The 15,970-nt window shown below is 58.0% G+C and overlaps 1 protein-coding gene across 2 annotated transcripts; it reads left to right on the top strand.

The window, feature by feature from the left end:
* Positions 1–140: 140 nt before the first annotated feature.
* FHOD1 (formin homology 2 domain containing 1) lies at positions 141–15,949 on the top strand. Of its 2 annotated transcripts, XM_059904158.1 has the most exons (24): positions 141–420; positions 7,876–7,982; positions 8,359–8,423; positions 8,761–8,828; positions 8,906–9,011; positions 9,089–9,183; positions 9,452–9,563; positions 9,649–9,743; positions 9,853–9,996; positions 10,146–10,279; positions 10,361–10,579; positions 10,717–10,740; positions 11,128–11,181; positions 12,049–12,164; positions 12,252–12,844; positions 13,179–13,334; positions 13,541–13,723; positions 13,809–13,928; positions 14,012–14,173; positions 14,569–14,759; positions 14,854–15,046; positions 15,128–15,293; positions 15,372–15,572; positions 15,646–15,949. In XM_059904158.1, exons 1-24 carry the CDS (start codon positions 220–222, stop codon positions 15,720–15,722), a joined length of 3,582 nt encoding a protein of 1,193 aa, XP_059760141.1. In that variant the 5' UTR covers positions 141–219; the 3' UTR covers positions 15,723–15,949. The 2 variants fall into 2 exon arrangements, with proteins under 2 accessions (XP_059760141.1, XP_059760142.1); XM_059904159.1 differs by lacking the exons at positions 10,717–10,740; positions 11,128–11,181.
* Positions 15,950–15,970: the final 21 nt, after the last annotated feature.

Below are 15,970 nucleotides of genomic sequence, written 5' to 3'. Positions count from 1 at the left end.
GGCTGGCTGCAGTCTCCGCCACCGGCAGCGGTTGCCCACTCCTAGCCTCCGGAGACTACTATTGGCTCCACCCCCTTCCTCCGCCCCGCCTCCGCCTGGCTCCGCCCCTCTTCCTCGGCGTCCGGCCCGGTCCCGCCCAGACTGCGAGCTAGTTGAGTAGACGCCGCGGCGCGGCCGGGACCCGCCCGGAGGCGCACTGAGCGAGCCACTGGCGGAGCCATGGCCGGCGAGGAAGACCGCGGGGACGGGGAGCCGGTATCAGTGGTGACCGTGCGGGTGCAGTACCTAGAGGACACCGACCCTTTCGCATGTGCCAACTTCCCGGAGCCGCGCCGGGCCCCCACCTGCAGCCTGGACGGGGCGCTGCCCCTGGGCGCGCAGATACCCGCGCTGCACCACCTGCTGGGGGCGCCGCTCAAGGTGAGGGGAGCCGGAGAAAGGTTGGGGGCGACCGAGGGTTCAGGGTCAGCGCCATGAAAGCCTTTGGGAGCCCCTCGAGGAGAGGCTGGAGCGGGTGCGCTCCTAGGGAAAGTTTTGGGCTGGGGACCCAAGGTACACGTTGCCCGGCTTGTGGGGAACGCCTCTCAAGTTGAGGGAAGCTGAAGAAGGGAGGATGGGAGCTTGTACTCTGCGGCACCCAGGCTGGCCCTCGAAATGAGGCCCACCTGGGGAGGCGCTCGGGGTCCGCTCGCTGCCAGTCTGCCTGGTTAACTGCTCTGGATAGGGTGGTGTGGGTGTTTGGGCAGTAGCGGACTTAGGAGACGGAGCTGGGGATAGACCAGCTTTCACCTGCTTCAGGTCAGGTGGGGGCGGGACCACGAGGAGGGCGGACCCGGGGCGGGCCACTGGAGGTGTCTGGAGGCTGGATTGGGTCCAGCCGGACAGAGTGTTGTCCCTGCCTGGTGAGGCCCGGCTGAGGAGTGCCGGTGGAGAAGAGTCTTCACGGGCTGAGGGGAGTTCCCGGGAAGCGGCCTGGCCCGGGACACCCCGAGCGCGGGAGGCTGCACTGGTGGAAGAACCCTTTGAGTCACCGCCCCCACCGTCTCGTACAGCTGCCGCCGCCGGCCGTGAAGCTGGAAGGGAGGGAGCGGGCCGGGCTAATTTTAAACCGCCGGCCTGCCCTCGTTTGTCTGCACCCCAGAACCGACTCGTGCACAGTGCCGGGAGAGGCCCTTTTCCAGATGGCCCGCCCTACCTCCCCTCCTGCTCCCTGCGCTCAGCCCCCCGCAGGCAGCCTTTTCCGGTGCACTCGCAGGCACCCGGTTTCCGGGCCAGAACTCTGGGAGGCACACAATCACCTCCCGGGGTGCCTCGCCAGCCAGTCAGCACCAAGTGGTGAGGAAGAGAAGAGAGAGTTGGTGGAGGTGCCCTCCCTCCCCTGATCCCAGGCTTAGCTGGGCGCCGAGTTGCGCAAACTTGCCCCCCCGGGCCTGGGGTCTCCCCTGGAATGTGCCCCAGGCGCCAGGCCCCCAGCTTACATTCCTAACGCTGCGGGCCTGCCCCGCCTCCGAGCGCGGGCGGGAGAAGTGCTGAGACTATTGGCCTGGGGAGTGGCGCGTGTCTGAGCAGAGCCCAGGCTTCAAGGACAAGGATTGAAGATAGCAGCACATTGCCCTCTCCAGAGTTTTGATGCGACCCCTCCTTGTCCTGCCCTGTTCAAAGGGGCAAACTGAAGTGGACCTAAAAGAAGCACCTCTAGCCAGAGGCCACCTCCCATTCACAATGGGCTCTGGGGAGAGAGTGGTGCTGAACTGAGGCCAGGTTCCTGCCTCCAGGCTCCTGGAACTCCTAGTACTGAAATAAGCCTGGAGCACTACAGAGAACATAGTATTCCTCCCACCCCCGACTCGAGGACAGAACTTAGCCCTAACACCCCTCTTCCCAGTTAGGGGCAAGTTTGGGAGGTCAGCTACAGGAAAAAGGATCAAAATTACCCCTTGCCTCTCCCCCTCATTTAGGGACCCATCACCACCACCCCTTCAACCAGGTGCTCTGCCCTCTGTTCTCTGCTCCCTAGCTGAGAGCTATGATAATGCGTTAAGTACCCCCCAACTCGGTCCTTCCTGGTCTCCCCACTTTCAGAACTCCCACCTGGTGTGCCTGAGGACTGCCATATCCCCCACAGGCAGACTATGGGGGCCTGCACACTGGGTTGCCACTGTGCTTGGAGCCAGGACTCCCTGGGGCTGGCAGCTCTGCCAGGAATGGTCAGATGCACTGTGATGTGCTCATCCCAAATATAAACTGTGACCACAGCCCCAGAATAGAAGGCCAGAGGAAGAAGGGCTGAGAATAGGGCAGGGGCAGGGACATCAGAGAGCTGAGGGAGGGGGAGCAGGGCTCCTCCTTGTAGGAAATGTCAACAGCTGGTCCCTCCCCTAGTCCTATAAGTGGGTGGCCCAGGGGCACAGACGTGACTCAGGCCTGCTCCACAGCCCTCTAGAGGGGAGAGGTGGCCCAGAAACCCAGGCATCCCCATCCCAGGCTGTAGAGCAAAATAAGAGGGAGGGGTTCTGTGCTCACTGTTTCATCCTCTGCACAGTTATCCAGCAGGAGAACAGTTCACAGCCAAATGACCTCTGCCTCCCACTCTGGCCACTGACGCCCATCATCCCCCCATACCCTGCCCCTTCCCTGGGAATGTACAGAGGCCCAGCCCACTTTCCCTCTGTGGCTCCACCCACACACACCCCATTGGGCTGTGGCTTGCCTGTATAGTTCCCCTGGGGGCTTCCTTTTTAAATGTTTCAGAGCTCTCAGGTCTGAAAAGGCCTTGCTCATTTCCTCCCAGTCTAGGAGGAAGCTCCTGGCCACAGCCTCTGACTCATCTCCTGGCCCTGGGGGTGGGATAGGGGGTGTCCTGGCAGTGCCTTGGGTCATGTGTGGTGTCCCCAGGGAAACTCAGGAATATCTGTCTCCCCTCTGTGCCAGAGCCCAGGGACCTGCCCCTGCCCCAGGGGAGAACCTGGCCCTCTGGCCCTGCCTCATTTTTTTACCCAGAGCTGCCCAGTCCCACCCTCCCTGCTACCCTGTCCCACTCTCCGTGCTACCCTTTGCCCTTCTGAGCCTGCCTCACGAGCCCCTCCCTGATATCCAAAGGCCCTGCCACATCTGGGATAGCACAGACTCCTTTCTCCCTGGGCTCTGGGCAGAGGGACCTGGGTACTGCTCTGACCCTGATGCAAAGGCCAGATGAGCCCCCTATTCCTAGCAGCAGAGATAGCCATAGAAATCTGTTCATTACCAGCAACTTTGTTTCCCCAACTGCTGCTAAACATTAGAGTGGAACAGGGGTGGTACTTGTTTCCTGACCTTGCCCATCCCTACTCCAGCCTCAGTTTATCCCTCAGGAGCAGTTGTGACAAAGGGGCTAAAGTGTGAACCTGACCTTCTGGGACAGGGACCAACTGGAGGGGTCCCAGAAGATTCTTAAGGGTAAGATGGGGTGCTCTGGTGATGAACTGAGCCCTTTCCTTTTTTGCTGTGGAGGTCTCTTTGGGAGCCTATAGAAGATTGTGATGTGGGCATGAGTCATGGTCTCCTCCCATCTTTCCCTGGGACCAGCATGTCCAGTCTGTTCATTCTGGGTTGCAGCCTGGTAAGGGACCCGAACTTAGTCCTGGCAGAAGTACGCACTGTTACCCCAATGTGTATGATGTGCGTGTGTTCATTTGTGTTCCCTTGCTGGAACTAAGAGGACCAGTTTGGGGTATTTGCACAGTTCAGAAAGCTGAGGGGCGGTCTCCAGCCCTCACTCCACCTCCCCTGCAGGGTTCCCTGGAGCACTTCCAAAGTCCATTGGCCCAGGATCTAGGTCAGTTAGCCCTGGTTCCATTCAGCCTGGGGCAAATTCACAGAATTTCTGAGCCTTGGTTTCCTCACCTGTAAAAGGATTATCAGGAGAATCAAAGGAACCAGGCAGCCCAGTGTGTGACACAGAGGAGGCATAACAAATGTGGGCTTCCCTCCTCAAGACCCATTCATGTCATCTCATTCAGGAAGCCAAGGTCCAGTTGGAGACCCAAGATAAAAGGGAAGGAGGGTCATCAGAACACAGGGTCTTACATTTTTAGGAAAGGAGAAGAAAAAAGTAGTTAACAAATTATTTCCTAGAACAAGAGTCCTTCAGCATGTAATTCTGCACTTTTCTCCAACTTCCTTGCCCCTGGCATTCTCACTCGATTATACTGTTATGAAAAATATTGGGTAGTAGGCACCATTGTGTCCTAAGCTTGTAAAACCATATGTAACAAGTTGGTTTGGGCTGCCAGAAAAGCCTAGCCCAAGGAATCAAGAGAAAAGTGGGCTGGGGCAAGATAGGGGTAGGAGATTAAGAGGTACAAGCTACTATATATAAAATAAATAAGCTACAAGGATATATCGTCCAGCACAAGGAATATAGCCAATATTTTATAACAATTTTAAATGGAGTATAACTTTTTTTTTTTCTTTTGGCCATGCTGCGCAGCTTGTGGGATCCTAGTTCCCTGACGACCAGGGATAGAACGGGCCCAGGTGGTGAAAGCGCAGAGTCCTAACCACTGGACCGCCAGGGAATTCCCAAGTATAATCTTTAAAAATTGTGGATCACTATGTTGTACGACTGAAACTTATACAATATTGTAAATCAACTATACCTCAATAAATATAAACAAATAAATAAATAGAGAAAAGTGGGCTGGAGGCTGAAGCGAGGGGCTGAGCCTGGGAAGAGTGAGGGAGAGACTCCACCCCAAGACAAACATCAGAGAAGTGTGGAAGACAAGAGCCAGGAGGGAGTCCAACATGTGGGCCTACACTGACCCTGTGCTGACCCCAAGCACTGTCCTCAGGGACTAGGGTTTGGGCTTACGCCAGCCTGGCCTAGCCCCCGGGTGTGAGAAACAAAGCCCAGAGGTTTGGCGCTCAGAAGGGTGACCCCAGGATGGATCTAGAGACTGTCATACAGAGTCAAGTAAGTCAGAAAGAGAAAAACAAATATCGTATATTAACGCATACATGTGGAATCTAGAAAAATGGTACAGATGAACCGGTTTGCAGGGCAGAAATAGAGACACAGATGTAGAGAACAAACGTATGGACACCAAGGGGGGAAAGTGGCAGGGGGTGGTGGTGATGGGATGCATTGGGAGATTGGGATTGACATATATACACTAATATGTATAAAATAGGTAACTAATATGAACCTGCTGTATAAAAAATAAATTAAAAATTAAAAAAAAAAAGAAGGGTGACTCCAGGAAGGGGCCAGGGGTGTGAGGGACAAGCAACGCCCAGCTGGCAGGAAGTCTCCGCTCCTTGGAGCTTGCCTGACCCTGCTGCCCGCTCCATCTCCACCCAGGACAGACAGTTAAGGGTGGGGGGCATTGTCCCGGAGGCTTTGGGCTGGCTGTTACCTCTGGACCTCTTCCCCAGAAATGGGGCCCTGGCAGGATAAGACAGGTGAAGTGGCTAGGGAGCCGCTGCTACCACCACAGAGGGAAAGGGGCTCATCTGAGGAGGCTGGGGGTGGTAGAGCATTCAGTCTTCAGGACCCTGCCCCAAATGGAGGCAGGTATTCTGGAAGGTGAGGGCCATGCTCAGCTCACTTGGAATTAGAGCCTGCAAGTGTGCGTGCAGGAGGGGAAGAGAGCTTGCTGGACCTGAGCTTTCTGTGGGTGTGCTTCTCACCTGTGCGTGGCCAGTAGCACATATATACCCTGCCTGACTGTATTCTTGGGTGTGTAAGCCACTCCCAGGTGGAATCTGCTCACTCCTCCAGTGTCTACCTTTACAGCACCCCACCCCTCCCCTTTCTTAGCACCCGTGGCGGTTGTGCTTCTACATTTATTTGTGGCCTTTTTCTGAGTCAGACCTGCCTGCCTCCCCAGCAGGGTTGGAAGACAGGGAAGGCAGAAGCAGTATCTTGTTCCCTGCTATGTCCTCAGCACCTAAAACCAGCCTGGTTCGAGACTATTTGAATGAATGAGCTATTCTATATGTGTGTGATTTGGGGGGTCTCTGAGGGTGTTTGTAACTTTGGGGGAAATATGTTTCTCTAGGGTCCCAGAGTCCTCCAGTCCAAGGCAGAAGGAGATGTAGCTGTGCCTGGCTGGGGGTGGGGTGGGTTGGCTGCTGAGTCACCATGTGGGAAGAGGAATCAGGAGGAATGTGGGGCTGCCCTCAGCTGAGCTGGCCCCGGACAAAGGACCCCAGCTCTGGGGCCTTGCTGCCCTATCTCAGGGCCCATTCCCAGTAGGCCCTGGAGAGGATGACTCTGCTCCCAGGGAGGGGAAAGAGGCCAGGCCTGCCCAAGGGAGGGCAGGCAGCCAAGCAGGAAGTGGGACAGAAAACAGGCTGGAGTGTTTGTCCTATGTCCCACGTCCCACGCAGGAGCCTGGGGGGTGGGAAGGAGTGGGAGGTGTGGGTGTCACCAAAGGGCCTTACAGGCTGAACTCAGGCATGAGCAGGGGTAGTAAGCACAGGAGGGGTAGGGGCAGGAGCTGGACTCCCTTAACGCCAGGGGACCAAGGGCAGCTGGAAGTCCTTGGGCTGGGTCCAGAGCAGGGCAGGGCTGACAGAACATCAAGACAAATGTTGGGGTTGACTTTCCCAGTAAGATGGAGACCAGAAGACACTCTGCCTCTCCAGAGGTGGGCTTTCCCTGGGGCTCTCAAGAAGCACCACCACTCAAGTCAAGGGAACTTTGCTGAGCGGGGCACACTGGCACTGTGCTACATGGTGGAGGCATCAGGGAGTGGCACGGTGCTGCCCTCAGACTCTCCAGAGTCACCTCACTAGGCTTCTCTACAGGCACTTCTCAAGGGGCCAAGAGTCATCCTGGTGTTGGTGGTGGTGGTGGTGATGGTGGGGAGCCAGCTCAGGGGGGTGGGAGACATGGGCAGCAGACTCATGGGTGGAGCACCTGACTTCTTGTTACGGTGCAGGTTCCAGGGACCCACTGTAGGCTGACTGAGTCAGACCCTAAAACCTGGTGTTTAATAGGCCTCTTGGAGGTCTCTGAGGTCCAGCTAGGACCATGGTGACTGTAGCCCACTTGGGGCAGGGCAAAGACCCTCAGGCTTGGAGGGACTGGGAGCCCTTCTCCTCACTATCTTAACTCGGGGAGACACACATCCCCCTCTCAGCTGGGTTTGCGCCTCCCAGCATTCTTAACACTTTTCCCTGGGTGTTGAATGTTCACAGCTGCGAACTTCCTTGAAAGCAGGAACTTCCTCCTATTTTCTCTCCATTCCCCTTCCTCATTCATGTTCAGTAGCTCAACAACCATTTAGGGAGCACTTGCTGTGTGCTAAGTGCTGTGATAGGCTCTGCAGATATTGCATGGACAAGACAGACATGGTGCCTGAACCCAGAGAACACACAGTTAGTGGGGAAGGAGACTAGTGTCTAGGACGTGATAATGCTGTGTGTAAGGCCTAAGAGGAGGGTACACACAAGGGCTGGAGGGATTTGCATGGCATTGGCCAGAGGAGTCCAGGAAGGCTTTCCAAAAAAGCATTATCTGGGAATTCCCTGGCGGTCCAGTGGTTAGGACTCCACGCTTTCACTGCCAAGGGCGCGGGTTCTATCCCTGGTCAGGGAACTAAGATCCCACAAGCCGCGTGGCGTGGCAAAAAAAAAAAAAGCAAAGCATTATCTAATCTGAAACCTAAAGAATGGGTAGGTATGAGCCAGGAGAAAGCTCTTTGAGCCACATGGGCTTTGCACATAGTAGGCCCATGAGAAATGACTGCTGAAGGAATGCATGGCTGCACCGCAGGCCCTTGTGTGCCTCTGCCAGCACCCTGAGTGGGAGGTAGGAGGTCATGGGGTCTCCATATGTACTCCTGCCACCTCTTCCCCAGCCCTGACAGCTGTTCCCTTTGCCCCCAGCTAGAGGACTGTGCCCTGCAAGTGTCTCCGTCTGGATACTACCTGGACCCTGAGCTGTCCCTAGAAGAGCAGCGGGAGATGCTGGAGGGCTTCTTTGAAGAGATCAGGTCAGAGCTGATGGGGCCAGGAACGCTAGGCTGGCTCCCACCCTTGCCCCCATGCTGGAGGGGCTGGCTCAGGTGTCAGCAGCCAAGACACTTGATCTCTAGCCAGGGCTGTGGGTCTCCTCCTACCACCCCAGGGAACTGTGCCAGGGGAATCCCAAGGCCTGGCCAGTGTTACCTGCTGCCTGGGTTGGGGGTGGGGGCTCTCCTACATACCTGAGATGCCTGTGTTCTTCAAACCCTCCTATCTGGACAACCCTTTGGCTTGGAGAAGCAGCTGGGGAGAAAGGAGCTGTGGCCAGGTTTTGGCTGCCTTGGTGTGGGTGGAGGGACCCCGAGGAATGGGCTGGGAGCTGCTGACTGGGCTACTTGATTCCAGCAAAGGACGGAAGCCTACTCTGATCCTGCGGACCCAGCTCTCTCTGAGAGTCAATGCCATCTTAGGTGAGTGTGTGAGGATATCAGCGTCCAGCGCCTCCCCTCCCCCCCCCACCCCCGCCCCGGTTGTCTCAAGTTTGTTTCAGGCCTGTGCTGGACAGCAGACAGAGCATATGGGAGACGGGATGTGCAACTCCTCCCATTCCTATCCTGACCTCTTCTTCCAGGGCAGCTGCTAGACTGCGGTCGGGCTTGCCCAGAGTCAGGGAGTGGACGAGGAGGTGGGGGTTCAAGAGTACTAGAAGATTCTTTGATGGGGGGTTGTGGTTGCGTCCCAGTAGAAGGGGGTGGGGGGCTTGTGGTGTGTCCCCTTGAGGTTTCCATGCCCACCTACGTCTTGCAGAAAAGTTGTATGGCTCCAGTGGCCCTGAGCTCCGCCGCTCCCTCTTCTCACTAAAGCAGATCTTCCAGGTGAGGCCCGGAGGTGGGCTGGGGGTGGGCATCCAGGCTGAGCCTCCCCCCACTAAACTCCCCCATGGTGCCTGCAGGAGGACAAGGACCTGGTGCCTGAATTCGTGCACTCAGAGGGGCTGAGTTGCCTAATCCATGTGGGCGCTGCTGCCGACCACAACTACCAGAGCTATATCCTCCGAGGTCAGCCTCACCCCCTCCCCCATGACCCCTGCCTTCAGTGACCGCTTACTGACCTCTTCTTGTCCCTGTGTCCCCAGCACTAGGCCAGCTGATGCTTTTTGTGGATGGGATGCTGGGGGTGGTGGCCCATAGTGAGACCGTGCAGTGGCTGTACACACTGTGTGCCAGCCTGGTAAGTGGCCCTCCACCCAGCCATGCACCCTTTTCCCACTGCCTCTCTCTGGGCCTCAGTTTCCTCTTCTGCAAAGTGGTCTGGAATGGAGGGGGTCTGTGGCCCCTCTAAGCCTCAAAGGCACTTCAGTACCTGGGCCTAGAGATGGCTCTTTCTGCCTAGACTCTCCTCTCTGGGTCCAGCCCCAGGAGCCCTTCCCCCTCCCCACCAGGAGCCAGCACAGGTCTGGCCCAAGCTCCACTCATGTATGGTGACCCCTTCCCCCCAGTCCCGCTTGGTGGTGAAGACAGCCCTGAAGCTGCTGCTGGTGTTTGTGGAATACTCTGAGAGCAACGCACCACTGTTCATCCGTGCAGTCAACTCTGTGGCCAGCACCACGGGTCAGAAACTGTCCCTCCCTCCTCCACTGCTCAGAGCCCTCTCTCCTACTTGTTCCCATATGACTGCTCCCTATCTGGGTGACAGGTGCTCTTCCATGGGCCAATTTGGTGTCCATCCTGGAGGAGAAGAATGGCGCTGACCCCGAGTTGCTGGTGTACACTGTCACCCTCATCAACAAGGTGGGATAGGGGGAGCAAAGGGGGAACCATGTGCCATTCTGGGCCCCTCAGGCTCTTGACTTCTGGTCTCCATCAGCTTTAGCCTTGCCGTCCTATCCCCACCCTCCAGACTCTGGCAGCGCTCCCGGATCAGGACTCCTTCTATGACGTGACGGATGCACTGGAGCAGCAGGGCATGGAGGCACTGGTCCAGCGCCACTTGGGCACCGCGGGCACTGACGTCGACCTGCGCGCCCAGCTTATGCTCTATGAGGTGGGCAAGGCAGGCTGGGCTGTCAGGGCCGGCTGGGCTGTCAGGGCCCGAAGGCAGGAGAGAGGAGGGGAGGGAGGGAGGCCGTTCTCCAGTGCCCCACCCCACCTACTTGGGCCTCAGTCGCTCCCATCTGGGCTCAACTCTCCTAGAGCGCCCTGCGGTTGGAGGATGGGGACATCGAAGAAGCCGTCGCAGGTGGGCGGCGCATCACCCGTCGAAAGCCTTCTTCAGAGGAGGGCAAGAGGATCCGCCGATCTCTAGAAGTGCGCTCCCCGGAGCCTGGGTAAGAACGAACTGCCTTGGCGGAGGCGGAGGGGTGGATCCGCCAGGAGGAGCCCTGCCTCCTGACAGGCCACACCTCCAGCTCCACAGGCCCCGCCTCACCAGGAGCCTCCACCTCCTCCTCCGCCAGCCCTGCCTTGCCGACTGGCCCCACCTCCAGCCCCGTGGGCCCCGCCCCACCTACAGGCCCCGCCTCCAGCGCAGTGGGCCCTGTCTCTGGCCTCCATACCACCTTGAGCCTCTTTCCTACCATCTCCGTGATGCCCTCACCCGACAGCTCCTGCGAGAGGAGCATCTACAAGTAAGTAGGGAGATAGAGGCTGTCCCGGGAGTCTTTTCTACAACTGTCCCTCCACTCTGCGCCCCTCCACGGGCCCTCCGCCTCCTCTGCCCAAACTTCTCTGCCCAAACGCGTGCTTTCTTTCTCTTTCTTTCCAGACTTCACCAAACTGCTCCTGTTTGGTAAGTGACTGCTGGGGGGTGGGGTTCGGCTCTGACTGGACCTCCTCCTCCTGCGGCTTCTCTTCTTCTTTCTGGCATTCTGCGTGTTTTGTCAATGTCATCTGTCTCTCTACCCCCTTCTGTCTTTGTTTTTCTGTCACTGTCTCTGACTCTCCTGTTTTGCTCTGTCTTTGTCTTTTACTGCACCCTGTCCTGCGTCATGTCGGTCTCTCCCCTCCACTTCCAGTTTCCTCACATCATGCCTCCCCCACTCCCTCCTCTTCCCACTGTGGCTGGGAAGGAACCCCTGATATCACTGCCCAGCTGTGTGTGGGTGTGAGCAACTGGGCTTTGGGGTGGAGCACATACCACAATTACCATTTCTTCCTCTCATTCCCCCCTACCCAGGGCCCGTGAGAGCCCATCTGTCCCCCAGTTCCCTACTGGGCAGGCCAGGCTGGAGTAAGTACAGAGGCCAGCCTGCCAGGCCTGCCATGTGCTCAGGGCTTCAGCATTGCTTCCCCCAGCAGGGGTTCCATGTGCCTGATGCAGCCAGAGCTGGGGGACTCTCCCAGACGTATGTGTCCTCGATTACCCAAGGACTAAGCACTGGGGAACAGTTCACCGGGATCATAGAGGTCCCAGTGCTTTAACAGTGACACCTTAACAGCTTTGATCAGTGATGAGGATGTGGACTCCCAACCTGGAGCCGATTCTCCTGTGTCCTCAGCCCAGGATTAAGGCTGGGAGGGGATCTAGGGTGCTGTGTGGTGCTGAGGTGGAGGAGCAACCTCCGTCTAAGGGAAGGACAGAGACTGAGTGCCAACAGAAGCTGGAAGGGCCAAAAAAGAGATGGGATCACCTTTATTACTTCAACATAAACTGAGTGCCTTTCGTTTACCAGGCCCTTTTCTGGGCATAGGCCATAGCTCTCAGAAGCTGCTAGACATGCCAAGGGAGGGACAGCCTGGTGTGCCCATTGGGACAGCTTTCCCCTCCCCCTGCTCTAAGGATCCTTGTCTAGAATCAGAACAGTGAACATGAACAGCAGCAAGGTTGCAAGTTAGATATTAAGTAGAACTTTTCCCCGTATGTTGACCTGGGAATACTGGGTTGGTAGTGACCCTCCCCAGATGTGGAAGACTGAACAGGGGCTGGCCTTCGTGGGGGGGGCGGGGCAGGTCCTGGGTCTGCTCAGCGCATGGACTGTTCCCTGTGTGTCTGTGTGTGCCTGCAATTAGGGGCAGTGCCCAGGGGCCCAGCAAGGCATGTGCACCACCCTGGGCTGGGGTGTGTCAGACACCCTCACTGACAAGTCCCTCCCCCCAGAGCCCGGTTCCTGGAGAATGTAGCAGCAGCAGAAACAGAAAAGCAGGCTGCGTTGGCCCAGGGCCAGGCAGAGACATTGGCTGGAGCCATGCCCGATGATGTCGATGGACACCCAGGTGAGCAGGTGGGTGGGCAGAATCCACCCATGTTGCCCTGTTGCTCCACAGAGGACGTGACACTGACGGCTGTTTCCCTTTTTCTAGACACCCAAGAATTACGGGGCTCCCCAGAACCAGCCCCTGCTCCCGGAACACCCCAGAGCGCTGCCCCTCAAATCCTGCTCCGTACTCAGCACAGCCTCGAGCCAGAGCCCAAGGAGCCATTGGCCCCACCAAGCCCCAAGGCTGAGCCCGTCCGGGAGCTCCCTACCAGCATACCCAGCCTCTGCATTGGGGACCTGGACTTCTCAGATCTGGGGGAGGATGAAGACCAGGACGTGCTGAACACGGAGTCTGTGGAGGCGGGGAAAGGGGTCCCGCCCCTGCCGCCCCCGCTCCCGGGAGGCCCCCCACCTCCTCCGCCCCCACCCCCCCCACCGATCAAAAGCCCCTTCCCACCACCACCCCCAGCTGCCACTCTTCCCCCCTCAGCACCTGATGGCCTAGCCCTCCCCACCAAGAGGAAGACAGTAAAACTCTTCTGGCGGGAGCTAAAGCTGGCTGGGGTCCATGGAGGCTCTGGCAGCCGCTTTGGGCCCTGCCCCACTCTGTGGGCCTCACTAGAGCCTGTCTCGGTGGATACAGCCCGGCTAGAACACCTGTTCGAGTCCCGTGCCAAGGACGTGCTGCCTTCCAAGGTAAACGTGCCCTCGTCTGCAAGGTAACCCTAGGGGAGAGAGGAGGCAATCAGAGCTCAAGCGTCTGAACTGCTGGGGCTGCCACTCATTTCCCACGTGGGGAAACCGAGGCAAAGAAAGGAATAGCGACTTGTCTGAGGTCCTTCAGTAAGAATTCAGCCCAACCCTAACTAGTGTCTAAGCCCATCCCAAGGCCTTACACATCCCAGATCCCTGGCTGTGGGGTAATCCCACCATTTAGCCATTCAGAGTGGGGCCTCGGTGTGCCCTCTTAGATTGTTGCCCCAGTTAGACCCTTTCCCAATCTTACACTGCCCTTTGCCCAATTTCAAAGAAAGCTGGTGAGGGCCGCCGCACAGTGACCACCGTGCTGGACCCCAAGCGCAGCAACGCCATCAACATCGGCCTAACCACGCTGCCACCTGTGCACGTCATTAAGGCTGCCCTGCTCAACTTTGATGAGTTTGCTGTCAGCAAGGATGGCATTGAGGTAGGGATACCCAGCTAAGGGTGCAGCAAGTCCGGACCTCTCCTTTGGTCAGTGGGCATTTCCTGTCCCTCCAGTGGTGAGCATGGGCTTGGCATTTCCCCAGACTCTGGGGCTGCCCCAGATGACCTAGGGAGGAGTCAAGACCAATACGTGAGGCCTCAGGCCAGCACTGAGTGGCCTATGTGGGCCGTTGGGTGCATTCTCAGAAGCTACTGACCATGATGCCCACAGAGGAGGAGCGGCAGAAGATCGAGGAGGCCCAGCTGGCCAATCCTGACATACCCCTGGGCCCAGCCGAAAACTTCCTGATGACTCTCGCTTCCATCAGGGGCCTGGCTGCCCGCCTACAACTCTGGGCCTTCAAGCTGGATTATGACAGCATGGAGCGGGTACCTGGGTCATGGGATGGGACAGGCAGTGGGGACAGGTGAGCATGATGACCACGTAGTCTGAGTCCCTGGTCTCCCACACCAGGAAATTGCAGAGCCACTGTTTGACCTGAAAGTGGGCATGCAACAGCTGGTGCAAAATGCCACCTTCCACTGCATCCTGGCCACCCTGCTGGCTGTGGGCAACTTCCTCAACGGCTCCCAGGTGAGCTGAGAGCACATGAGGGCGGGGGCCAGGGCTCTGGAGCCAGCCAGGCTCAGGCTCAGGCTCAGACGGGGTCCTTTCAGAGCAGCGGCTTTGAGCTGAGCTACCTGGAGAAGGTGTCAGAGGTGAAAGACACGGTGCGCCGACAGTCACTGCTGCATCATCTCTGCTCCCTGGTGCTCCAGACCCGGCCTGATTCCTCTGACCTCTACTCAGAAATTCCTGCCCTGATCCGCTGTGCCAAGGTCAGCACCTGCCAGAGGCTTGACTAAGACTGGCCGTGGCATGAAGGAGCACTGCTTCTCCCCCTCTCCGAGTGGGCTGCTGGGCCAGGGCTTGCTTAGGCTACAGGCGTGCGCGTGGGCTGTGTCCTCTGCCAGAAACTCTTTCTTCTATTGGCATGGCTACACCTACTCTGTCTTTAGGTCTGTTTAGCTGCCACTTATCCCAAGAAACCTTCTCCGTTCTCCACTGCATCAAATGGACTTGTCTGTCTCTTGCATCAGACTGTGAGCTTTTGGAGGGCAGGGGCCAGATCTCGGCTGTGTCCTCAGGGCCCAGGCTAGTCAGCCCAGCACAGAGGCAGTTCAGGCGGTGTCTTTCTGTGGGGGGACAGCATGTGTACTCCCTGCTTTTCCAGGTGGACTTTGAGCAGCTGACTGAGAACCTGGGGCAGCTGGAGCGCCGAAGCCGGGCAGCCGAAGAGAGCCTGCGGAGCTTGTCCAAGCACGAGCTGGCTCCAGCCCTGCGTGCCCGCCTCACCCACTTCCTGTCCCATTGTACCCGCCGTGTTGCCATGCTGAGGGTCGTGCACCGCCGTGTCTGCAACAGGTGGGGGCGTGGGCCAGAGAGAGGCAGGACCGCCACCACCATCCCTCAAACCCCAAGCAGGACTCACCACTCCTCCCCACCCCAACCTGGCTAGGTTCCACGCCTTCCTGCTGTACCTGGGGTACACAGCGCAGGCAGCCCGTGAGGCGCGCGTCATGCAGTTCTGCCACACGCTGCGGGAGTTCGCACTGGAGTATCGGACTTGCCGGGACCGGGTGCTGCAGCAGCAGCAGAAGCGGGCCACGTACCGCGAGCGCAACAAGACCCGGGGACGCATGATCACCGAGGTGGGTGTCCCTTCCGGGTCTCGACTGCCACCCCCATGGTTTTCTTCCTCTGCTCCCAACCCACCCCTTTCCTCTCTCCAGACAGAGAAGTTCTCAGGTGTGGCGGCTGGGGAAACCCCCAGCAACCCATCTATCCCAGTGGCTGTGAGCGGTGGGCCAGGAGAGGGTGATGCCGACAGTCACGCCAGCATGAAGAGTCTGCTGGCCAGCAAGCCCGAGGACACCACACATGGCCGCCGCAGCAGAGGTGGGACCTACGGCCACTGGGGGCAGTGGGCTCTGGTGCCGCTTTGGCCTCACCTCCCTATCTATCCGGCTCCCTCAGGCATGGTCCAGAGCAGCTCCCCAGTCATGCCCACAGCAGTGGGGCCCTGCACTGTACCCCCAGAAGAACCTCCAGGCTCCAGTTTACCCAGTGACACTTCAGATGAGATCATGGACCTGCTGGTGCAGTCAGTGACCAAGAGCAGTCCTCGTGCCTTAGCTGCTCGGGAACGCAAGCGTTCCCGTGGCAACCGCAAGTCTTGTGAGTATTCCCCACACACCCACTGCCAACCTTAACCCCATCAACCTCCTCCAACCCTGCTCTGTCCTTGCAGTGAGACGGACGTTGAAGAGCGGGCTCGGAGAGGACCTGGTACAGGCACTAGGACTGAGCAAGGGCCTGGAAGTGTGAAGGTGCTGCCTCCACGATACCTATCTATCTGGGCCCCAGTCTGCAGTGCAGGAGACTATGGTGAGGAGGGACCAGAGCACAATTCTGGGCCTCCTCTCAACTCGAGGGCCACTCTGTGCCCGTGGCCAGTGCCGTGAGCAGTATTAGCTGTGTGTGCCTGTGTGAGTGTGCGTGTGCATGTATGAGCTCCCTGGACACGTGGAACATAATAAAGTTTCCCTAGCCAATCCAAGAGCCTTTTTCTTCTT

The sequence above is a fragment of the Balaenoptera ricei genome, chromosome 19, assembly GCF_028023285.1.
Source record: "Balaenoptera ricei isolate mBalRic1 chromosome 19, mBalRic1.hap2, whole genome shotgun sequence".
Classification (NCBI taxonomy): domain Eukaryota; kingdom Metazoa; phylum Chordata; class Mammalia; order Artiodactyla; family Balaenopteridae; genus Balaenoptera; species Balaenoptera ricei.
The sequence above is the reverse complement of the archived record's forward strand: the minus strand, read 5'-3'. Positions and strand labels throughout refer to the sequence as shown.